Consider the following 24079-nt stretch of genomic DNA (forward strand, 5'->3'; position numbering starts at 1 on the left):
CAATGGGGAAAATCAGAGGAAGATTTAACCAGGGAAATTACATGATCAAAAAAACAAAATTTATAGCTGGGCGCGGTGGCTCATTCCTGTAATTCCAGCACTTTGGGAGGCCAAGGCAGGTGGATCACTTGAAGTCAGAAGTTCTAGACCAGCCTGAGCAACATGGTGAAATCCCGTCTCTACAGAAAAAAAAATTAGCTGGGCATGGTGGCACATGCCTGTAGTCCCAGCTACTCTGGAGGCTGAAGTGGGAGGATTGCTTGAGTGCAGCAGGTCAAGGCTGCAGTGAGCCAAGATCACGCCACTGCATTCCAGTCTGAGTGACAGAGCAAGACCCTGTCTCAAAAAAGAAGGAAAGAAGGAAGGAAGGAAGGAAGGAAGGAAGGAAGGAAGGAAGGAAGGAAGGAAGGAAGGAAGGAAGGAAGGAAAGAAGGAAGGGATTATACGATCACATATAAGTTATATAATCCCAGTTCTGCCTCCTTGGGCAAGTCAATCTCTGAGCATCGTTAGTGTCTTCATCTATAAAATGGGGATAATAGTAGTACCTACCTCATGGGGTTGAATTGAGGAGTAAGTGAGGAGTAAATGAACTAATGTTCGTAAAGCAATTTGCACAAAGACTGGCACATAAAAAGGGCTCCATAAATTTTAGCCATAATTACCAGACATGTTTCTTAGAACGGTAACCTTGTTGGCAGCTCTGAACATAAACTGTAGTGAGGAAAAGACTGATGGAAGGAGATCCAATACTGCACTTTTTTTTTTTTTTGGACAGGGTGTTATTCTGTCACCCAGGCTGAAGCACAGTGGCATGATCTTGGCTCACTGTAACCTCCACCTCTTGGGTTCAGGCAACTCTCCCACCTCAGCCTCCCAAGTAGCTGGGACTACAGGTGCATGCCCCACACCAGGCTAATTTTTCTATTCTTAGCAGAGATGGGCTTCACCATGTTGGACAGGCTGGTCTTGAACTCCGGACCTCAAGTGATCCGCCTGCCTCGACCTCCCAAAGTGCTGGTATTACAGGAGTGAGCCACTGCACCCAGCTGATCCTACAATTTAAATGCAGTTATAAATAGGTCTTGAACTGGGATTTGGATGTAGAAAGTTACGGAGATGAAGAGGTAACGGGTAAGTCTAGCTTGGGAGACTGGGTAGATCAGGACTACCATAAGCCAAATTCAGAGATAAGGGTAGCCAGAGGATAGTGGTATGGGTGCAGGAATAGATAATGAGTTTGGGACCTGTTGAATGAAAGTGAAGCCGTTGGAGATGTGAACCTGGAGAATATCAGTGTTGAAGGGAAGGCCAGAAGAGCCAGTGGAGGAAACTGGTAAGTGAGACTTCACTGTCAGTGGGAACTGCATATCGGGGGATGAAGGCGGGTGGAGGGAGAAGGAAGGGGGTGAGGGGGAACACCACCGTGGGCTAACCACTTGTTTATGTTACACAAGCCCCTCCACTCAACTCTCCAACGTGCATACATCCTATGTTCTAGTCAGTTCCTTGCTTCTTGCTTCTTGGCCTCCTGCTTCTTGAAGAGAAGATTTTTTTCCCTTTTGCCCTCTCCTAAATGAAGGAGGGAAAGGGCTAGCACCTCTCAATCTGGTCACCTAGGCGACTCCGAATCACAAGGGAGACGATAGAAAGGGGGAAAGGGCGAAAAACGATTCTTAAGAAAAGAAAGAGTCCGCGACGACTTCCAATAATTAAAGTTCCACCTCGTTATATCCTGCCACGCCGCTCTCCTGCCGCCGTATCGGGCTCCTGGCTGCGAAGCAGGACGGGAGATGTAGTCCTCAAGAGTGACCAGGGTGGCACGACTGAAGAACTCGGTTTCCCGACTGGCTTTCGAGGCGCGTGCGCAGATGGCTGCCCCGGCGAGTGGTAAACAGAGACGTCAGGAGGGGGCTGCTGCTTGGAGCAAAACAAAAGGGAAACCCGGGGGGCGGGGGGTGGGGGGGGTTGATAGGGGAATCGGTGCGGGAATTAGGGAGGCCGCAGCCGCGGGGACCCGGACCCGATTAAGAGTGGCGAGAAGGGAAGAGGCGGGGGAAGGGGGAGTCAGGGGAGGGGCAAGTGACGCGGGGGAGCGGGGCGTGGGGGAGGGCAGCAATCCGGGTGGAGGAAATTTGGGAGGAGTGTCCGGGGGGCAGCAACTTAAAAGGGGGAGGGAACTGCGGCTAAGGAGACGTTCGGTGATGGGAGCGCAATGTATGAGGGGATACCGTGCCTCAGGTTTAAAAGAGCAGGAAGCTGAGTGAGAGGTTGCAGAAAAAGTGTCTTCGCTCGGCAGAGGTTACAGGTGGCATCTTGGAAAGAGCTCTGAGGCTGTAGTCGCGAAGGGGATCGGAGAACTGTGTGAAGGGACAGCTTAGGGACTAGCGTCCTGGGACTAGGGGGAAGTTCGCGACTTTCTGAGGACTGGCAGGAATGTGCCTCCTGGCCCTCAATGCTTCCCCCCTGAGGGGAGGCATCGTGAGGGACTGTGGCAGGCTTCACTGAACGCTGAGCCGGGGAGGTCCAACTCCACGTATGGATCCGGGGAATGAGAATTCAGCCACAGGGGCTGCCGCGATCATAGACCTCGATCCCGACTTCGAACCCCAGAGCCGTCCCCGCTCCTGCACCTGGCCCCTTCCCCGACCAGAGATCGCTAACCAGCCCTCCGAGACGCCCGAGGTGGAGCCAGGTCTGGGGGAAAAGGTACACACGGAGGGGCGCTCAGAGCCGATCCTGTTGCCCTCCCGGCTCCCAGAGCCGGCCGGGGGCCCCCAGCCCGGAATCCTGGGGGCTGTAACAGGTCCTCGGAAGGGAGGCTCCCGCCGGAATGCCTGGGGAAATCAGTCATATGCAGAACTCATCAGCCAGGCCATTGAAAGCGCCCCGGAGAAGCGACTGACACTTGCCCAGATCTACGAGTGGATGGTCCGTACTGTACCCTACTTCAAGGACAAGGGTGACAGCAACAGCTCAGCAGGATGGAAGGTAATTATGACCCTCTTACCTTCTTCCCAACACCATCTAGCCCCTGGATTCCCTAGCCTCCCTTACTTCTACTCTGGGGCCCCTTTTACTACCTCCCACCCCCACCCCCTTTGGGAAGCCCAGAGATCCACCTTCAATCTCCAGTTAGACAAACATTTACTTAGTACATAGTATATGCCACACTCGGTGCTTGATGCTGAAGGATCACAGATGAATAAGACACTGTCCCTGCCCTGGAGAAAATCGAATTCTCTGCTCACTGCTCAACACTCGCAGCACTTTGGCTTGGGCTGCCCCAAACACTTATTCCCACAGAGAAGTCTTTATCCTATGTACAGCAGGAACTGTGTGGATTCTCCACATGAACCTACCCTTCCCTCCTCCCCCACCTCCCACCCCAACACCTTTTCTCCCATTCCTGTGGGATTACTTGGATTCCCTGCTTGCCTCCCAATACCTCAGTGTAGTGGTACTGTTCTAGCACTGCTCTACCCGGGAGGAGGGAGTGCAGTGGCAAAGGGTGAAAACAATAATATTCATGGGAAAAGGTAGCTGATCTTATGCACTAAGAAGAAAAAGGGCTGTGAGCTGCCACCTGTCTCAGTTTACCCTGTGCTGCCAAGAAACTCTCCCTTGTAAGGGGCTATCCAAGTTTTGGGGGGAAGTCATCCTTTACTGTTAAGGAATATTAGTCATAAAGAGGAGGTAGGGCTCTGACTTTAGAGCACGAAGTTGGGAGTTCCCTTGGCCTTCCGTGAAGAAACTGTGAGGGAAGATCTCAAAAAATACTCTGAAAAACTTGTCCTGAGAAATATGGGGCTCTAATTACAAAATTGGGGAGCCTCAAGCCCTATTGCTGGCTTGTACCTCTGTAGGTGGTGAGGTCAGCATATAACCAAGTACAGAGGGTTGGATGAGCAAAGGAACTTCCCCTAGGTATAGGAGGCTGAGGGATCAGATCTGTGCTGTCCCTAGGGGCTGGGCAGAACAGAAGACAGGACAGCTGACTGAGACCCTTGGCACTATTTCTGGGTAGACTGCCACGCCACAGTCTCAGCTCATAAAAAGCTCAACTCCTTGGACCCAGCCTACACAGCTGTTTTTCTTTTCCCTTAGGTTCATTTTCCAGTGTAGAGGAAATAACAAGTTGTTAGTTATATTGTGGGAGTATAGTCTGTCCTTATGATCTACACTTATGTGGGGCTTTAGAGTTTACAAAGTAGTTTTTAAATTTTTTATTTTATTAATCTTTACAGCAATTCTGAGATTCCACATTTTACACATTAGGAAACTACGTACCGAAAGGTTAGGAAACTCACCTAATAACAGCAGGGTGAGGACTTGAACTCAGGTCTAACTATAAATCATATTCTCTAAGAAGAGCCTGGCTTGCTCTAATTGGAATGATGGCAAAATCAAATCAGGCTGAGCCTGGGACTTCAAGGCCCCCCCCCCCCCCCCCCCCCCCCCCCCCCCCGCCCCTCTCTGAGGGAAGTCTCATGCCTGAACTGGCCTCCCTGATGATATGCCAAGGTTACTCCCACCCCACCAGGGGGCGGCACTCACTTAGAACAAGAAAGTTTAGATTAGGTGGTTTGGGGAACAATTAGCAGTCACCCCCACCACCCTGCCCTCCAACATGTAAGAGTTATGGGCTTTTGGGAAACTGACCTCTCCAGTTAAGAGGCTGTGTACCACTTGCTAGTTCCAAGGCCTAAAGAAGAGGAGACAAATGGGCCTTGTGGCTATTAAGTAGTAGAGAAAGGAATGGACCTTCTCAAGTAGATCCAGAATTAGAAGATAAAAAGAGGAGAAATCATAGTGCCAGGTCATGGTCATTGTGGTCCTTAGTTACTATGAGGTGAGGTTGGATGGATAAGTGCCACTCCTTGAAGGAACGTCAGCACAGTTGAAATGCCATTACCTCAGGGTCCCAGGAACACAAGGCGTTCTTTGGCTAAAGAGCCCTGGAACAAGAAGCATCATTCCCCAGGCAAAGGGTCCCCTTATCTTAAGAGCACCAGTCAGAGAAACAAGTAGTTTCTGACTGTCCCATGGCCTCAGCCTCCTAGTTGCTCCAAGCACTTCTGGGCTCCTCCTGGATTTCTAAACTAAAGAGCTCCATGTGGGAGGTCAAATGCCCCCAAGGTTGAAGAGTTTATGCACAAATTCCTGAGAAATAGGGGAAAGGCATTGGGAAGGAGGTAGGGAAAAGAAGGCAGGTTTCGGGAAAGGGGGGGTGGCCAGGGGAGGGCCAAACCCCTTGTGTAACTAGCCTGCCCCGCGGCAATCAGTAAATATAAGCTGCGCTGGGGGCTGAAGAAGCTGCCAATCTCAGCTCCCTGGCCACTGGAAAGCATCGTCTCTCTAGTAGAATGTCACCAGTAAGGGAGGAAGGGAAAACATACAGCTTCCAATACCCAAGACACTGAAGAGCTGGCAGAGCCTCAAGGGGAGCCTCACCATTGTCAAACCAGGGGCAACCCACCAATCAGGTACAAATATTGATTATGTACTGTGAGCTTGAGTAGGTATTGAGTATGTGCTGTGAGCTTGGTGCTCTGGGAGGGCTCTGTTGGGGGATGTGGGACTGGAGGACATTACACTTGGCACTTATACTCGATGAGACAAATTACATGAAACCGTAAACCACACAATATAAATTGGGTAAAATTGTGTGGTGCAGATTTTAAAAATACTATACTAGAAATTTGGCAGCCAAAGTCAAGCAGCCGCTTTATAAAAGAGGTGGAACTGAAGCTTGGTCTTGACGAAACTAGTAAAACTTAGAGAGGGGAGATCCCTCTTCAGAAAAGAGGGGAGGGGAAGATTGCACCTCATGTATTTGAGGCACAGCAAGAAGCCTGAACCTGAACTGAATGTAGTTGAGGGTGTGTGTTGTGGATTGGAAGAAATAAGGCTGGGATTCAGGGAGGGAGGAAAAAGGAATCTTTAAATTCTATAGAGAGCTGGGTGGCCCAAATGCTCTGTGGGGAATGGAGCACCTGCTGTGCTGAGATTCCTGCCCTTCAGCCTATTCAGAGAACTGGCTCTGGGCAGGGCGGGTCCATCCTGGGCTGGTGCTGTACCACTGTCCGGTAAACTCCACCCAAACCCGCACTCAAGGAAAGGGGTGGAATGCTCTTTCCCACCTGAACCTAGTTCTTGCTGGGCGAGGAGCACATCTCCCCAATGCCCACCAGCCCCAGGTACCCCCCACCCCCAGCAAAACACACATAGAGCCCTGGGAGGAGCACGGTACCAGGAGCTTTTCCAGGGTGGGCACTCCGTGCCCTTTGCAGTGGGTTATTACATGTTATCTCCCACCCGCTGTACAGAGAAGTCTGGAACAGAGGCTGAGCAGCTTGTCTGGGAGCGGGAAATGTGTGTGGTCTCCCCTCACACCCCACCCCCATCCCTACTTCTACCAGTTTTCCCCCCTGGATTCAACTTTCTTTGAGTCTCCAGGAATATCCCTGCTGTGTTCCAGCATCCTTTTATCTTTTATCTTTTTTCTCTTTTTTTGTAAATTATTTAAAGTTTTTCTTAAACTTTAATGACCTGGGAAATGAACCCCCGAAATGAACCCCGCTGTGGTGGTGGCACCAAATCCTAACCCCTAGATCTTTGTGGACCAGCATCCTCTTAGACTTGACCGCTGGCCACTGGCCTCCCCTACACACACCTCACGCCCCTTTCCTGCCGTCTCTGCCCCTCCAGAACTCGATCCGCCACAACCTGTCCCTGCACAGCAAGTTCATCAAGGTTCACAACGAGGCCACTGGCAAAAGCTCTTGGTGGATGCTGAACCCCGAGGGAGGCAAGAGCGGCAAAGCCCCCCGCCGCCGGGCCGCCTCCATGGATAGCAGCAGCAAGCTGCTCCGGGGCCGCAGTAAAGCCCCCAAGAAGAAACCACCTGTGCTGCCAGCTCCACCCGAAGGTGCCACTCCGACGAGCCCTGTCGGCCACTTTGCCAAGTGGTCAGGCAGCCCTTGCTCTCGCAACCGTGAAGAAGCCGATATGTGGACCACCTTCCGTCCACGAAGCAGTTCAAATGCCAGCACTGTCAGCACCCGGCTGTCCCCCTTGAGGCCAGAGTCTGAGGTGCTGGCGGAGGAAATACCAGCTTCAGTCAGCAGCTATGCAGGGGGTGTCCCTCCCACCCTCAGTGAAGGTCTAGAGCTGTTAGATGGGCTCAATCTCACCTCTTCCCATTCCCTGCTATCTCGGAGTGGTCTCTCTGGCTTCTCTTTGCAGCATCCTGGGGTTACCGGCCCCTTACACACCTACAACAGCTCCCTTTTCAGCCCAGCAGAGGGGCCCCTGTCAGCAGGAGAAGGGTGCTTCTCCAGCTCCCAGGCTCTGGAGGCCCTGCTCACCTCTGATACGCCACCACCCCCTGCTGACGTCCTCATGACCCAGGTAGATCCCATTCTGTCCCAGGCTCCTACTCTTCTGTTGCTGGGGGGGCTTCCTTCCCCCAGTAAGCTGGCCACGGGTGTCGGCCTGTGTCCCAAGCCCCTAGAGGCTCCAGGCCCCAGCAGTCTGGTTCCCACCCTTTCTATGATAGCACCACCTCCAGTCATGGCAAGTGCCCCCATCCCCAAGGCTCTGGGGACTCCTGTGCTCACACCCCCTACTGAAGCTGCAAGCCAAGACAGAATGCCTCAGGATCTAGATCTTGATATGTATATGGAGAACCTGGAGTGTGACATGGATAACATCATCAGTGACCTCATGGATGGGGGCGAGGGACTGGACTTCAACTTTGAGCCAGGTACAGTATCCCCTAATCACCACAGCACCTCATAGCCTGTGACCACTCCTAGGTGCCCAGTTAGTCCCATGATCTGGGCTAAGGGGAGATTTAGGACAAGTGGTAGCCAGATCTCCTGGGGAACTGGAGGGAAGATGTCATATTAGAGTAGCATAGTTTCCGGATGGGACCTCCAGGCCCCTCAGCTGTGCCCACCCCTGCAAGGTAGCACAGAAAAGGTAAGTGTGTGGAAGCGAGGTAGGTGCCACCATCTTCTTTGGTGGGAATCTGGATGATAGAATGTTGGCAAGCCCCAGATAAGCCTCTTACCTTGTTCTCCGTTCGTTCTTCCCACAGATCCCTGAGTCATGGCTGGAAGCTTTGTCCCCTGCTGCAAAGGTGGAGCCAGGCGTGTCCATATCTACTCTTTACCCTTGAGCCCTCCCCAGGAATTTGGGACCCTGCTTTAGAGCTAGGGTGGGTCTGGTCACACACAGGTGTTGAAGAAATTATAAAGATACAGCTGCCCCATCTGGGGACGACATGGGGAGGGAGATGGGAGGGGAAAGGGGAGAGGGTTTTTCTCACTGTGCCAATTAAGGGGTAAGGCCCCCTCTCAGGAGCCATCCTCGGCTTTCCCTATTCCTACCCTCTAGGCTTTGTAGCGAGATGAGCAACGCTGTTGGAAATGCGAAGTCACCAGTGGCCTTACCCCTGCCTTTGGGAGCAGGATTTTTTGTAGAGAGTCTTAGCTGAGCCAGGCTAGCTGGAGCCTGGGATTTCTATGCAGTGGCCCCTTAGGCCAGTGATGTGGGGTGGGTGGGCAGTTTAGGGGATCTGGAAGGGCCAAGGTCTGAGCACCGGAGTGGCTCGCCAGGCCAAATCACCCTTAGAAGGCTGCAGATAACAGAAAGGCTTTTTATAAACTTTTAAAGAAATACAAACACAAATATAGAGATTTTTTTTAACCATGGCAGGGTGCTAGTGGTGGGCAGAATGCTTTTTTTTTCTTTCTGAAGGCTTTGTGATAGTGACATGATACAAACACTACAGACAATAAATGCTAGGAGAGACACAGGGAAGTGGGGAGAAGTGGGGAGTAATAGTAAACACAGGGAAGAGCTCCCCTGTGGACCAGGTGTAGAGAAAGGTCTATGCAGAAATAGGTTGGAGTTTCCCTAAGGAAAAAGCTAACCCAGGTCCCCTCATTCCTTCAACTTGTGCCTGGAAGTGTGTGGTGTTGGGGCGCAGCCACACTCTTCTATGACCCAGCATGGGTTAGTGCTACAGTGGGAGAGTAAATTGAAGGCCTGGAATTAGCTTGGGGCCAGGGAAGGGACTGGGAGGGGAGAGAAGAGGAGGGAAGGATTTAGGATGGTAAAGTTAGGTACAGAGACCTCCCTGTTCAAGGCCCCTGACAGCTGTCCCTGCCCTTCTTCCCCTTCCCTGACTGCAGGGGTTATGTGGAAGTGTGTGTGGCAGCAGGCAGCAGGGAGGGGAGCAACGGGGAAGGGGGAGCTGGGGAGCTTGGCTGAGGGTCTGGGAAATGAGCAGGGATGGGGGGGAATGTGGATCAGGTTTACTAGCACCTGCCAGGGAGGCCATCTGGGGCTCCTTCTCCACCCCAGCCCCCAAAGCAGCCCTTCCCCCAGTGCCCTTTGCATTGTCCCCTCCCCCACCCCTGCTGTGGGTTCCCATCATTTCCTGTGTCAGCGCCTGGCCTACCCAGATTGTATCATGTGCTAGATTGGAGTGGGGAAGTGTGTCAAATCAATAAATGAATGAATTCAATAAATGCCTATAACCAGCTCTGGTTTCTGCTGCCTTGCTTCTCCCCTTGGATAAGGGGGAGGGAGGGGGAAAGGCAAAGGGCGGGAGGAAGAAACTGCCCAGAGGCACAGACATGGAGGAGGGTGGGGGAATTTCAGCCCGGGGAGGTGGTGGAGTGTGGGGGTGGAGGGACACCTAACCCCTGCAGGAGTAGGCGGGCTGTGAGATAGGCCTCCCAAGGGGAGGTAGTCTGGTTTGAGAAGACCCCACCCCCTACTCCGTCCCTCAAAGACTCTTTGTACTAAACTTCACAGCCTTCCTCACTCCCACCCATGTGCTTGCCCCAGCCCTCTCCTGCCGTTCCCATCCACCCTCAGAGCCTCTTCGGTGCCTGGGGCTTACATACTCAAGCCTTAGTGCAGATACTGGGAGAAGGAGTCTTTCTAGAAAAAGAAATCTCATGTTAAATTCCAGTAATTTCACACCTAGTATTACTTCTTTTGCTTGGTGGTTTTATTGAGTGGACGACGTTTATCCTTCCTGAAGTCTGGTCTGTTCCTAAAGGTCGGAGACTTGCGAGTGGACTTCTTTTTCTCTGATCGTCCTGATGGCTTGGACTAGAAAAAGAAAGTAAGTAAACAAAGAGGCCCCTGCAGGGAAGGTTTCTACAACCCAGGGCCAAAGGAAGGAAAAAAGAAATTGGAGGCAGGAAATTCATCTCAGAGGGCTGGGATGGAGGAACATTCAGTCGGCTGGTGGGAGAGGTGGGTGCTGGGGCAGACCACATTTGGCGAGTCTTACCGGGACGCTCGTAGTAGGTTCAATTATAAGGACCTTCTTGGCTTCTTGCATTTTAAGTATCTGAATTCGTCTCCTCTCCAGGGTGTCACATTGTATGCGCAGTGCAACTAAGAACAAGGAAAAGGCACCTGCACCTCTGAGAACTAGAGACCTTACCCTTCCTGATGCTCCCATTCATTGTTCAAACCATCAGCTGGAACCCCACCTGGCCTAAGATGGAAATGCTGGAATGGTGATAGGGAGATATACGGAGAAGATGGCCAAGAAATAGGGGAAGCAGGGAGTAACGCGTGCACATTCCACCTGGTGTGAGCTAAACATCCCTCCTAAAGTGGACCTGGACCCTGCCCCCTTTTTCCTAGGCTCCTATCATCTGACCTACGATATCTCGCTAGTCCCACCCTACATTCTCCATCACACAGCTATATACTGTACCCTTCATGTTCTTCCCTCCCCCATTTCACTTCTTACCGAGCAGCCGAGGCTCCGGATTCTTGAGGAGAGGCACAAAAGCTCTGTAACCATTCTCCAGCCTGGTTCCTGTGAACATAGCCGTGTGCTATCTCCACCCCGTCAACCAGTCTCCACCCTTCAGAAGCCCAAGATTCCAGGACCCAACACTAAAGACTACCCACTGGGCGCGGTGGCTCATGCCTGTAATCCCAACATTTTGGGAGGCCAAGAGTTCCAGACTAGCCTGGCCAATTTGGTGAAATTTGAGACTAGCCTGGCCAATTTGGTGAAACCCAGTCTCTACTAAAAATACAAACAAACAAACAAACAAAAAAGCCAGGCATGGTGGTGGGCGCCTGTAATCCCAGCTACTCCGGAGGCTGAGGCAGGAGAATCACTTGAACCCAGGAGGCGGAGGTTGCAGTGAGCCAAGATCATGCCACTGTTTCAGCCTGGGTGACAGAGCAAGACTCCATCACAATAAATAAATAAATAAATAAATAAATAAATAAATAAATAAATATAAAGACTACCTTGCCAGGTACAGTGGCTCATGCCTGTAATCCCAGCACTTTGGGAGGCTGAGGTGGGTGGATCAGCTGAGGTCAGGAGTTCAAGACCAGCTTGGCCAACATGGTGAAACCCCGTCTCTACTAAAAAATTAGTTGGATCTGGTGGCGGGCGCCTGTAGTCCCAGTTACTAGGGAGGCTCATAGGAGAATCACTTGAACCCGGGAGGCGGAGGTTGCAATGAGTTGAGATCGCCCATTGCACTCCAGCCTCAACAACTGGACAACAAGAGTGAAACTCCGTCTCCAAAAAACAAAACAAAACAAACAAACAAACTACCTTGAGCTAGTGGATCTTACTTCTTCCCCTTAGATATGGGCCTAGGGGAGAGTATGTGTCAGATAACCTATTATTATAGAGGTAGTGCCCTTCCTTAGGCTGACTAGAGATGGTCAATTTGGATCTAGTTGAGGGCGTTCTGTTTTTTGAGGGTGTTCTGTTTTTTGTTTTAATTTGGTTTTGGTTGTTTTTGGTTTTGGTTTTGGTTTTGGAGGCAGGGTCTTGTTATGTTGCCCAGGCTAGTCTCAAACTCCTGCCCTCTATCAATTCTCCCGCCTTGGCCTCTCAAAGTGCTGAGATTACAAGCATGAACCACTGTGCCCAGCCTTGGATGCCTTGTTTTAAAGATAAGGTTCATAATCTATCTTGAAGGCATTGTTCCATTTCTGGAGAACATTCCTGAGCCTCTACCTGGTGGCCCACGCTCCACCTTACAAACGTAGTAGGTGCTTCGAGCTGTAAGGTATTTGCTGGCATACTCTGCATGGGTGGGCTTCATCAGGAAAAGCATCTTCATTTTCCCCGTTTGTTCACACAAATCGATGGTGCCTGGAGGGAGATCACAGGGTAATTGGGGCAGTTAAGGAAAGACAGTGGGAGCAAAAGGGGCCAGTGATCCTATACAGAATGGGTTGGAGGAAGCTGTAAGGATATGAGGAACTCCCTTCTTGCCAGGAGGAGGGCTTGGGGGTTAGAGATGACCCAACTCCTTCTGACCTTTGGCCATTAGTCCCCTCCCCAAGCTCCTCACTTGTTTTAGGCAACTTTACTTTACTGCGGATGTAATGCAGCAACACGACGACAGCACAGTTGGTATTGACCAGAAACTGCTGATTATCTGAGAAGAGACAGGATGGGACACATGGGCCTGTTTCTGTGATCTCCACTGCCCTCAGATCCCTCCACCCCCATCCACAGACTCTAGTTCTATGCTGCCCCTCACCTCCATGTTTGATGAAGATGAACATGCCCTCAAGATCGTCTCACTCTTCACAAAATGCCCTGATGAGTCATGCAGAAGGAGGGTGTTCTAGAAGCCTTGTGTGGGGCAAATAGGCCTATAGGGTTGGTGGACTGGAGAGGCAGATGGATTTCATAGGCTGAGGATGCCCAGGCTGGACAGGCAGGAGAGAGCTGTTGGTAGTTGTGGATAACCAGTATCCCCAGGGGTGGGGCCTGAGGCTGCAGTTGAGGGATTATGAGGTCAGAAGTGGCAGGTGTGGCCAAAAAGTGGAGTAATGATAAGGAGAGAAAAACTTGGGTGGGGTATGTTAAAGATTAGTTGGAAAGGGGGGCAACATGGTAAGTCTAACTCTTTTTTTTTTTTTTTTAGACGGATTCTCCCTCTGTTGTCCAGGCTGGAGTGCAGTGGCACAGTCTTAGCTCACTGCAACCTCCGCCTCCTGGATTCAAGCAATTCTCCCGCCTCAGCCTCCCGAGTAGCTGGGATTACAGGAGCGCACCACCATGCCCGGCTAATTTTTGTATTTTTAGTAGAGACAGGGTTTCACCATGTTGGCCAGGCTGATCTCAATCTCCTGACCTTGTGATCCACCCGCCTCAGCCTCCCAAAGTGCTGGGATTACAGGCGTAAGCCACCACGCCCAGCCCATTCTAAGTCTAACTCTAAACTAAACCCTGGAATGAGTGCAGGGCACCTGGAGAAAAGTCAGTTTCCAGAACAGTACTCTTTTTCTAGCGAATTGGTAATACTCCTGCCTCCACAGCATAAATGTACTACTCCTTTTTCTTCCCTTCCCACCCTCCTTGTATCCCGTGTTTCCCCTACTCCTCACCCCCACGACAGACATTTTTGATGATTATCAACAGAAACTTTATTTCTCATCGGTTCAGGAACAATCGGAGGGTAGATGGAAAGAGGAAGAGAGAGAAAGAGGGAGGGAGGAAGAATCCTGTGAAAAGGAAGGGCCAGACTGAGGGAGATGAAAAACATGTACAGGGCAAAAGGGTAATTCTCAAGTGGGGAATGCCAAATGAAGAGGCGCTTACATGGGGGCACAAAATTCCAAATCAGCCACAGTGGGGTGAGGTGAGTATGAGACGCGGATGGGTTGAATGAAGGAAAGTTAGTACTGCTTAGGGCTACAGGACCCTGGGGTTATTCTGTCAGAGGATTGGGGTTCAGGTTTCAGGCTTCAGGGTGTAACATGGGGGGGCCCAGTAGGGGCTATGCTGGTTACATGGGGAGGGCCCAGGCCCCTCCCCGAGGGCCCCTCCTTTTGGGGGAATCTCACTGACGAGGCAGAGTCGTTCACTGTAGTCTGGCTGCAGACTCTCAGCCAGTCCCTTAGACACACCACTCCAGGCCTAAAGACAGATATGTCCAGGTCAGGGGTCAATTAGGGGCAGGAAGTAAAATACCGAGCTCTGTGCCAAAGGAGTACTCATGATGTCCGCAACCACTGTAATTGATTACAGAAGGGATACCCAGACTCCTGGGCCCCCAATACCAGTTTCCATCTGCCTCACTCAATCTGTAATCTGCGCTTCTGTGTGTGTCTCTCTCTGTATAGTCCATCCCCCATTTGGTCGGCCACATCCTGACAGTTAGTGCAGGGCCTCCTTCCCTCTCCTCTCTGCCCCCACCCCCACACTCTGTCTGTCTTGCTGGCAGGCAGTTGGCAGTTGATAGACTGCAGCATGCTTATGACAGCGTTCTCACCGAAAAGTTCCCGTGGTATTCAGTAACAAGATCCTCTAGGTTCTTCAGGGTGGGAATTCGGGGCATCGTCCTGACAGAGGAGAAAGAGGGAGCAGGAGCACATAGGTTAAAGCTTTTTTATCACCCTTCTCCCAGTTGTCCCATATGAAATAAAGTGATTCTGTGTTCTCTGTGCCTGTGGCTTCCTTCCATCACCAAACTCTCTTGGGTAATCTCTCATTTCTTACTGTCTCATCCTTTACTCCTAAAGACCCTGCAAAACCCTTCTCTGCTATTCTCAGCTACTGTTCCCCTTATTTTTATGGGCTTCTCCAAATCTCACCGTTCCAGCCAGAAATACACACAGAGAAGGCTGATAATCAATCCCATGGAGCCAACGGAGATAACCACGGCTTCCAATGCAAACAGGAAAGGATTCTCTACAGAAAAAAAGAAAAGCAAAGTGGACCTTATATTTGTTGTGCGCCTACTACATGCCAGGCACTGGTGCCAGGCACTGCGCTGAAGACATACTCTCTGTTTAATCCTCACAACAGCTCCTGTGAGGCAGGAACAATTATCTCCATCTTATATCTCAGGAAACAGAATCCAAGAGTTTAGTGATGTACCCAAGGCCAAAGAGGTAGTAGTATGTGGCAGAGCCTAGATCCAGCTGGTTCCAAAGCCATCTTCACTTTGCAGGCTCTCTAGGAATGCTTCAGGGAAATCCTATACACTCTATAGCCCCCTTGAGCACCCCTAAGCCTCCTTCTCAATCCACACCCTCTAACAACACACTAACCCAACCCTACACAGAAAAACCTTGATTTCTAGAGGTTGGGGTTGGACATTGTGGGGAGATGGGGCACCAAGTTTGGGGGCTTTAGTGATAGGGGAGTGGAGCAAAACACAGTGGTGTTAGAAAGGCTGGGGTGTTGGGCTTATGGATTGGGGTCTTGTGGGCCCATTTTACCTTTTGAAGTATTGCTCCCCCAGTGGATTGGGTGGCTCCATTCACTCCAATGCTGAGCACTTCCACAGAGTGGGTTAAACCGGCTCCGAACACGAAACGTGTAGCGTTTCTGCCCATCCACACTAGGCAGGGAGAACTTATGTCTATAATCCACTGATTGTTCCTTGAGGAAAAAGAGGATGAGGGAAAGTAGGTGTCTATGAGAGAAGAGAGAATTAAAACATACACCTGAACACCCACCAGTGTCATCTCTGCTACTTCCCAGTTTCTCTCTCCTGAGTACTCAAGCCACATTGCTCCCTTCACTGACTTGAATCTAATGCCTCCCCTCTGGATCCCCTTAATGGCCTCCTTTTATTTATTTGTTTATCTGGTATCAGGAAGAGTATGGGTAGGGAATCCCTAGTGAAAACTCACTGGTGTCAGGCATGGTGGCTCACGCCTGTAATCCCAGCACTTTGGGAGGCCAAGGTGGGCAGATCACCTGAGGTCAGGAGTTCAAGACCAGCCTGGCCAACATGGCAAAACACTGTCTTTAGTAAAAGTACAAAAATTAGTTAGGCATGGTTGTGCATGCTCCCAGCTACTCGGGAGGCTGAAGCAGGAGAATCACTTGAACCCAGGAGACAGAGGTTGCAGTGGGCCCAAGATCGCCCCACTACACTCAAGCCTGGGCAACAGAGTGAGGCCGTCTCAAAAAAAAAAAAGAAAAAAAGAAAACTCACTGGGGATTACAGGGAAAGGAGTTGGAGGAGGGAGGGTAGGGGGTGAGCAGAGAAGCTGGGAGGCAGAGAACAGGAGCTTGATATTAGGTCCTCCTATCTGTCTGGTTGAATCCTTTAGCCCCACTTGCTTGGCCTTAGCTGCTACATTCACGTCCCTACTCACTCACAGTCCAGCTGTGGTCCCAGTCAGTCCGGTACTGCACCAAGTGCTCCAAACAGTGGTTCAAGAATCTGTTGTTCCAGTTCAGTTCTAGCTGGGATTCACTCAGTTTGCGAAGTGTTAGGTTCTCTGGAGCCCAGGGGATCACTGGAGATATGTGTGTGTATGTGGTCATTCCCCTGGCCTAGACAAGTCAGGATCCTGAAGGTAGTACCCCTAATACCTCCTCCTCCCTTCCCATCCTGATCCCCTACCTCCTTTTTTCTGCCCATCTACCCTTATGATAAAATAACACTACTCCGTAGACTCCAATGTCCTACAGTATCCCTGGTCTCTTGACCCTTTCTTTCCAAATTACCCAGATTCTGCAGTTTTAGCATCTGTGTGGCCTGTCTCCTGGGTTCCCGTGGGTCCTGGAGCTGAACAACAAATGTTTGGTAGAGGTGGATCTCCTTTTTTTGCAACTGACAGCCAGAAGTGATTTCTTCAGAGAATAGATAGTGGCCGCACTTCTGGACTTTATCATTATCCGAATTCTTGTACCTAGAGGAGAAAGGTTGGAAGGAAGAGGAACAGTGGGGCCAATCTGGGTACTGCAGCTATCCAGAGCCTAGCCTCATCTCCCCTCAACCAACTTATGACTTACCCCAGGAGAAAACAGTGGGGCACCTGGGAGACTTGCTACCCTCTTTCTTGGTCTCTGATCTAACCCACCTCTTGTTCTTCCCCTCCCCGTCTTCCCTTCTCATACCAATAATGCAGAGTGAGGTTGGTAGGCTGGGGCTCAGAGCTGCTGTTCCAAGTGCAATTCATGTACTCAACATTGAACACAAAACACTGAACCTCTGGGAGGGGCAGAGTGGAAACACTGAGGGAGTCAGTGGGCACAGAGGTCAGGAAGAAATCTAGATTGGGAAGAAAATGAAGGCAGGGAGGGAAAGAGAAGAAATGATGGTCAGAAGGAAGAGGCTGAGCATGGTGGCTAATGTCTGTAATCCTGGTGCTTTGAAAGGCTGAGGCAGGAGGATCACTAGAGGCCAGGAGTTTGAGACCATCCTGGGCAACATAGCGAGACCCTGCCTCAAAAGAAAGAAACAAACAAAAAAGAAAGAAGAAGTAGCATGAGGCAGGGAACCCTCCCCCTTCCCCTTCCCACTCTACTTTTCAATTCTGCCCACATGATTGTAATGGCCAGTGGCAGGTTCCAGATTTCTGTACAGCCCCTTCCCACAGCCACCCTTCTCACCAGCCCCCTCCAGTCCCAGATTTCCCACCAGTTGTGGCGTCTTCATTCCCACTGGATGTCAGAATTGTTGTGTTCAGCGCCACTCCCAGCAGGGGCAGCTGCAGGACTAAGAGGGATCTGAATGGTAATGATGGCTTCAACATGGCGCTTGCTCTTCATTCCCTGGGTGTAGTTTGTCTGTGTCAGGAACCTGGGTCCCTCACCCACCACCCCTCCCCACCCACACATTTCCTCTGTCATAGCTTCCGGTGGAAAGAACCTTATAAACCAGGGCTTTACAGAGGGTGTGGCAAATGTGTGCTGTGTGACAAAGGCCAAGTCCTCTCAGAGATTAGGTGCTGCTGTAAGGTGGTAAACATAAACTAAGGCTGGATATACAATAGTGTCACAGACTCAAAAATCCTCAGTCCACCTAGATCCTGGGAAGGATCTGTTCACTACCACTAGCACCATTCTCAACCACCTTCTCCTCTAAATCACTACCTTCTATAATGGAAGTTCTGAACCCCAACCCCGACATCTCCATCCTATGCCATGCCTCTTCCTTGACTCGGTCACCCTTAAATCTCTGTCAAAGCTCTACTGTTTGGGAAGGATGGAAAATACCGTCTTGGCTCCTGTGGGCACATATACAGCTGTCTTTCCTCTGATCTAATCCAAACCAGAATATCCACCCTTAGCTGCTGCCTGAGCTGGGTCCCTGTTGAGACTGGTGAGGAAGTGTGACTTATAATAGAAAAAGATTCTAGAAATGGAGGAACAACAATCCTAGTTTCAAGCTTCCCATCTTCCCCCAACTCTGCTTCTCTTCCTGCCTTCCCCATTTCAGTCGATGGTATCGTCACCCTCTCAGTCACCCAGACTTGAAACCTCAGAATCAGCTTCAATTTCTCCTCCTCTCTCGCCCGGAGAATATAACCCACTCTGCTTCTGTGGTGTTTCTCCCAACAGTTTCCTCCTTTCCATTACCACAGCCACTCTGCTAAATCAGTCTTTCATTAGCTCTAGTCATGATTCTTTCTAGACTCCACCAACTGGCCTCCCTTTCAAAAGGTCCTCTGCTCTCTAATCCATTCTTCAAGCTGTTGCCAGTTTTACCTTCCCGCAAAACACAGAGCTGATTGGAGAAGCCGCTTACAGAAACTATTTATTCAGCAAACATTTATTAAGTCTTTAATATGTGCCAGGCACTGTGCTTATGTTCTGGAAATAGACCAATAAGACATCCTCATATTTCCAGATGCTCACAAAAAAGTGGGGAAGACATAAACAAGTAATACAATATAGTGTAACAAGTCCTATAGCATAAATGTAGAGATACTACAAAGTATGTGAGCACAGAAGAGGAAGTAACTAAATTTACCAAGATGGAGAGAGGGGTAGTTTAGTGAAGGCTGTGCTGAAGAGGTGCTATTTCAGTGGCATCTAAAAGAATGAGTGTAATTTTACCAGACAGAAAGTGAGGTAGGATACCAAGCAAAGAAAAAGAGCACTTGCCTGGGAGTCTCAGGAAAACTGGACTATATGGCCCAGTTTAGTATTTAGTATGTATCTTTAGTATGTATTAGTTTGCCAGGGCTGCCATAGGTTATCCCCAAATTGAGTGGCTTAAACCAACAGAAATTTATTCTCTCAGCCGGGTGCAGTGGCTCATGCCTGTAATCCCAGCACTTTGGGAGGCCAAGGCAGGTGGACTGCTTGAGCAGTTTGAGACCAGCCTGGCCAACCTGGTGAAACCCCGTCTCTACTGAAAATACAAAAATCAGCCAGACATGGTGGCGCACACCTGTAATACCAGTTACTCGGGAGGCTGAAACACAAGAATCACTTGAATCTGGGAGGCAGAGGTTGCAGTGAGCCAAAATTGTGCTACTGCACTCCAGCCTGGGCAACAGAGTGAGACTCTGTCTTAAATAAATAAATAATAAATATTTTTTAAAAAGGGAAAAAAAAAGACATTTATTCTCTCACAGTTCTGGAGCCCAGAAGTCTGAAATCAGTGTGGCCAGGGTTGGTTCCTTCTGGAGGCACTGAGGAAGAAGTTGTTCCATGCCTCTCTTCTAGTTTCTGGTGGCTGCCATCAATCCTTGGTGCTCCTTGGCTTGCAGACACATCATTCCAATCTCTGCCTCCATCTTTGCATTACCTCTTCTTCTTCTCTACATCTTCTTTATCCTTCTCTTCTCTTACAGGGACACCTGTCACTGGATTTATGGCCCACCCTAATCAAGGGTGTTGTCTCCTAGGAGCTTTGCCTTAATTACAGCTGCTAAAAGCCTTTTGTCAAAGAAGGTGACATCCACAGGTTCCAAGTGAACATATCTTTTTGGAGGCCACATTCAACCCACTACAGAGGGCATTCTCCAACTTAAAAGTCTTCAAAAGCTACTCATGGCCTTCAGAATAAAGTCCAAGCTCCAGTGATCAATTCCAGCCACATAGGATATGCCATACGCATTTACTCTCTCTGGAATTAGTCTCTTCCTTTCCGTAGGCTAAAATCCTTCAGAGGGCAAAACTCCGTCTCTACCAAAAATACAAAAATTAGCCACGTTTGGTAGCACTCACCTGTAGTTCCAGTTACTCAGGTGGCTGAGGCACAAGAATCACTTGAACCCAGGAGGCAGAGGTTGCAGTGAACTGAGATTGCACACTGCACTCCAGCCAGAGTGACAGAGCAAGACTCTGCCTAAAAAATAAAAAATAAATCCTTCAGGGTTACATGCCTATTAGAATAGCCAAAATCAGCTGGGCAAGGTGGCTCACACCTTGCCTGAAATCCCAGCACTTTGGGAGGCTGAGGCGAGTGGATTGCTTGAGCCCAGGAGCTGGAGACCAGCCGTGGCAACACAGCAAGATCCCATCTCTTGCTTGAAAAAAAAAAAGAGGCCAGGCATGGTGGCTCACACCTGTAATCCCAGCACTTTGGAAGGCCAAGGTGAGTGGATTATTTGAGGTCAGGAGTTCAAGACCAGCCTGGCCTACATGGTGAAACCCCATCTACTAAAAATACAAAAATTAGCCAGGCAGTAATGGCGCATTCCTGTAATCCCAGCTACTTCAGAGGCTGAGACAGGAGAATTGCTTGAGCCTGGGAGGTGAAGGTTGCAGTGAGCCGAGATTGCACCACTGCACTCCAGTCTGGGTGACAGAGTGAGACCCTGTATCAAAAAAAAAAAAGCAAGCCCAGATCCAGAACACTGACAACACCAAATACTGGCAAGGATGTGGAGCAACAGGAAAAACTCTCATTTGTTGCTGGTGGAAATGCAAAAATGATACAGCCACTTTGGAAGACAGTTTGGTAGTTTCTTATAAAACTAAACATACTCTTTCAGCAATCATGTTCCTTGGTATTAACAAAGGAGTAGAAGACTTGTGTTCACATAAAAACCTGCAGACGGATGTTTATAGCAGTTTTATTCATAATTGCCCAAACTTGGAAGCAACCAAGTTGTCTTTCAGTAGGTGAGTGCATAAACTGTGGTACATCCTGAAAGTGAAATATTATTCAGTGCAAAAAGAAATGAGCTATTAAGGCCATGAAGAGACATGGGAGAAAACTTCAATGCATATGACTAAGTGAAAGAAGCCATTCAGAAAAGGCCACATACTATAGGATTCCAACTATAAGACATTCTGGAAAAGGGCGAAACTATGGAGACAGTAAAAAGATCAGTGGTTGCCAGGGGTTGTCGGAGAGGGAAGGATGAATAGGTGGAGCAGAAAAAGATTTTAGGTCAGTGAAAATATTCTGTAAGATACTACGATGGTGGACACATGTTACTCTTTTATCCAAACTCACAGACTGTATAAGATAACATCAAGAGTGAACTCTAATGTAAACCATGAACTTTGGGTAATGATGTTCAAGGTAGGTCCATCAACTGTAACAAATATACCATCTATGTGTGAGGGCAGACAGTATATGGGAATTCTCCGTACCTTCCTCTCAATTTTGCTGTGAACCTAAAACTGCTCTAAAAAATTCTTTTAGGGTCGGGCGCAGTGGCTCACGCCTGTAATCCCAGCACTTTGGGAGGCCAAGGCAGGCGGATCACGAGGTCAGGAGATCAAGACCATCCTGGCAAACACGGTGAAACGCCGTCTCTACTAAAAAATGCAAAAAAATTAGCCGGGCGTGGTGGCGGGCGCCTGTAGTCCCAGCTTCTCGGGAGGCTGAGGCAGGAGAATGGCATGAACCTGGGAGGCGGCGGAGCTTGCAGTGAGCGGAGATCACGCCACTGCACTCCAGCCTGGGCAACGGAGCGAGACTCCGTCTCAAAAAAAAAAATTCTTTTAGTCCGGGTGCTGTGGCTCACGCCTGTAATCCCAGCACTTTAGGAGGCCAAGTGGGTGGATCGCTGGAAACCAGGAGTTTGAGACCAGCCTGAGCAACACAGCAAAACCCTGTCACCACCAAAAAAAAAAAAAAAAAAAAAAAAAGCAAAAATCAACCAAGTGTGGTGGCTGGCGCCTGTGATCCTAGGTACTTGGGAGGTTGAGGTGGGAGATTTGCTTGAGCCCGGGAGGTGGAGGTTGCAGTGAAGTGAGATTGCACCACTGCACTCTAGCCTGGGCCACTGAGTGAGACCCTGAAGAAGGAAGGGAGGGAGGGAGGGAGGGAGGGAGGGAGGGAGGGAGGGAGGAAGGAAGGAAGGAAGGAAGGAAGGAAGGAAGGAAGGAAGGAAGGAAGGAAGGAAGGTGGTGCACTCTAGCCTGGGCCACTGAGTGAGACCCTGAAGAAGGAAGGAAGGAAGGAAGGAAGGAAGGAAGGAAGGAAGGAAGGAAGGAAGGAAGGAAGGAAGGAAGGAAGGAAGGAGGGAGGGAGGGAGGGAGGGAGGGAGGGAGGGAGGGAAGGAGGGAAGGAGGGAGGGAGGGAAGGAGAAAAGAAAAGAAAAGAAAAATTATCTTTTAAAAATATCCTTCAGGTCGGTGGCTCATGCCTGTAATCCCAACACTTCGAGAGGCCGAGGCAGATGGATCGCCTGAGGTCAGGAGTTCGAGACCAGCCTGACCAACATGGAGAAACCCCGTCTCTACTAAAAACACACACACACACACACACAAAAAGTTAGCCAGGCATGGCAGCGCATGCCTATAATCCCAGCTACTCAGGAGGCTGAGGCAGGAGAATCGCTTGAACCAGGGAGGCAGAGGTTGCGGTAAGCTGAGATCGTGCCATTGTACTCCAGTCTGGTCAACAGGAATGAAACTCCGTCTCAAAATAAATAAATAAATAAACAAATAAATAAATAAATAAAATATCTTTCAGGCTGAGCGTGGTGGCTCACGCCTGTAATCCCAGCACTTTGGGAGACCGAGGTGGGCGGATCACTTGAGGTCACGTGTTCGAGGCCAGCCTTGCCAACATGGAGAAACCCCGTCTCTACTAAAAATACAAAAATTGGCCAGGCGTGATGGCGTGAGCCTGTAATCCCAGTTACTGGGGAGGCTGAGGCAGGAGAATCACTTGAACCTGGGAGGCGGAGGTTGCAGTGAGCCAAGATCATGCCACTGCACTCCAGCCTGGGCAACAAGAGCGAAACAATAAATAAATAAAAGCAATAAATAAAATAATAAAGAAATAAAGAAATAAAACAAAATAAACAAAAATAAAAATATCCTTCAGAGTTAGTTCAAATGTTACCTCAGCCTCCCGAGCAGCTGGCATTGCAGGTGCCCACTACCACACCAGCTAATTTTTGTATTTTTAGTAGAGATGGGGTTTCACGACGTTGGCCAGGCTGGTCTTGAACTCCTGACCTCAAGTGATCCGCCCAGCTTGGCCTCCCAAAGTGCTAGAATTACAGACGTTAGCCATCGCTCCCGCCTTGAATTACTTTTTCTTTCCATTGTGATTCAATAGCATTTTATTTTTGTTACTGGTGTTATTTTTGTTTATTGTTATTTGCTACTTTTGTTATAGCACAATGGCTGTCTTTTCTCTAAAAGGCAATACAAGGCCGGCACAGTGGCGCACGCCTGTAGTCCCGCCTACAGGGAGGCTGAGGCAGGAGGATCGCTGGAGTCCAGGAGGTTGAGGCTGCAGTGAGCCGTGATCGTGCCACTGCACTCCAGCCTGGGCGACAGAGGGAGAACCTGCCTCAAAATAAATAAACAAATAGCAATACGACAATAGGACATTGGCTCTGGAATTGAGAATCTTAGTGCCAGCTCAGTTACTCAGTAGCTGTATAATACTGGGTAAGTGAATTTTCACACTTTGAAAACCAGCTTCCTCATCTGCAAAATCGAGCCAATAATAATCCCTAAGTCATGAGGCTGTGAGCAGATTAAAGGAGATAGTGTCTGAAAAGCATCTGACACAGTAGGTGCCTCTTTCGCTAGACCGAGGGTTCTTAACCTGGAGTTCATGGACCCTTAGGGGATACATGGATGAGCTTCAGGGGATCTAAGAATCTAAAGTAACATTTTGCATGTCAATATATGCATATTATTATTATTTCTGGGAAGAAGGTCCATAGCTTTCATCAGCACCTTTAAGAGTTTGTGAATCAAAAAAGTGAGTCTGCGGTACCCTTGGGCAGAAAAAACAAACAAAAAAAGGTTAGACAACTCGATGGTAGACCTTGAGGGATTAGAGCCAGCCTTTCAGGGTTTAATAGGTTCTTTCTCATGCATACGTAGTTTCTAATGTTCACAATAGCCCCTTGAAGGAGGTGTTAGCGC

At 49.6% G+C, this 24079-nt stretch overlaps 3 protein-coding genes across 4 annotated transcripts; 1 reads left to right on the forward strand and 2 right to left on the reverse strand.

The window, feature by feature from the left end:
• Positions 1–1867: 1867 nt before the first annotated feature.
• Positions 1868–9555, forward strand: FOXO4 (forkhead box O4). 2 transcript variants are annotated; one of them, XR_004058279.1, is made up of 4 exons: positions 2084–2991; positions 6712–7413; positions 7562–7768; positions 8105–9555. XR_004058279.1 is itself a non-coding variant. In XM_030933547.1 (3 exons), the coding sequence occupies exons 1-3, from the start codon at positions 2539–2541 to the stop codon at positions 8110–8112; spliced, it is 1518 nt and encodes a 505-aa protein (XP_030789407.1). In that variant the 5' UTR covers positions 1868–2538; the 3' UTR covers positions 8113–9555. The 2 variants fall into 2 exon arrangements, 1 of the variants encoding a protein (XP_030789407.1); XM_030933547.1 differs by having other exon boundaries at positions 1868–2991; positions 6712–7768.
• Positions 9556–9898: 343 nt separating this feature from the next.
• On the reverse strand, positions 9899–12945 carry C7HXorf65 (chromosome 7 CXorf65 homolog). Its single transcript, XM_010356471.2, has 6 exons — positions 12564–12945; positions 12372–12458; positions 12032–12169; positions 10790–10858; positions 10319–10425; positions 9899–10134 (listed from the first exon to the last, which is right to left on the reverse strand). The coding sequence occupies exons 1-6, from the start codon at positions 12586–12588 to the stop codon at positions 10009–10011; spliced, it is 552 nt and encodes a 183-aa protein (XP_010354773.1). The 5' UTR covers positions 12589–12945; the 3' UTR covers positions 9899–10008.
• Positions 12946–13430: 485 nt separating this feature from the next.
• IL2RG (interleukin 2 receptor subunit gamma) lies at positions 13431–17616 on the reverse strand. Its single transcript, XM_010356472.2, has 8 exons — positions 17415–17616; positions 16892–17045; positions 16499–16683; positions 16148–16287; positions 15256–15418; positions 14626–14722; positions 14304–14373; positions 13431–13948 (listed from the first exon to the last, which is right to left on the reverse strand). The coding sequence occupies exons 1-8, from the start codon at positions 17527–17529 to the stop codon at positions 13763–13765; spliced, it is 1110 nt and encodes a 369-aa protein (XP_010354774.1). The 5' UTR covers positions 17530–17616; the 3' UTR covers positions 13431–13762.
• Positions 17617–24079: the final 6463 nt, after the last annotated feature.

The sequence above is a fragment of the Rhinopithecus roxellana genome, chromosome 7 (genome assembly GCF_007565055.1).
Source record: "Rhinopithecus roxellana isolate Shanxi Qingling chromosome 7, ASM756505v1, whole genome shotgun sequence".
Lineage (NCBI taxonomy): Eukaryota > Metazoa > Chordata > Mammalia > Primates > Cercopithecidae > Rhinopithecus > Rhinopithecus roxellana.

Excerpts from the sequence above, each read along its gene's own strand:
- FOXO4 (XM_030933547.1), top strand. The coding sequence starts at position 2,539 with ATGGATCCGGGGAATGAGAATTCAGCCACAGGGGCTGCCGCGATCATA. Across the intron at positions 2,992-6,711 it reads ACAGCTCAGCAGGATGGAAG|AACTCGATCCGCCACAACCT; the intron begins GTAATTATGACC and ends CTGCCCCTCCAG.
- IL2RG (XM_010356472.2), bottom strand. The coding sequence starts at position 17,529 with ATGTTGAAGCCATCATTACCATTCAGATCCCTCTTAGTCCTGCAGCTG. Across the intron at positions 17,046-17,414 it reads GAATGAAGACGCCACAACTG|ATTTCTTCCTGACCTCTGTG; the intron begins GTGGGAAATCTG and ends TTCCCAATCTAG. Across the intron at positions 16,288-16,498 it reads GCTAAAACTGCAGAATCTGG|TGATCCCCTGGGCTCCAGAG; the intron begins GTAATTTGGAAA and ends ACATATCTCCAG.
- C7HXorf65 (XM_010356471.2), bottom strand. The coding sequence starts at position 12,588 with ATGTTCATCTTCATCAAACATGGAG. Across the intron at positions 12,170-12,371 it reads AGTAAAGTTGCCTAAAACAA|GCACCATCGATTTGTGTGAA; the intron begins GTGAGGAGCTTG and ends ATCTCCCTCCAG. Across the intron at positions 10,135-10,318 it reads AACCTACTACGAGCGTCCCG|TCCAAGCCATCAGGACGATC; the intron begins GTAAGACTCGCC and ends TTCTTTTTCTAG.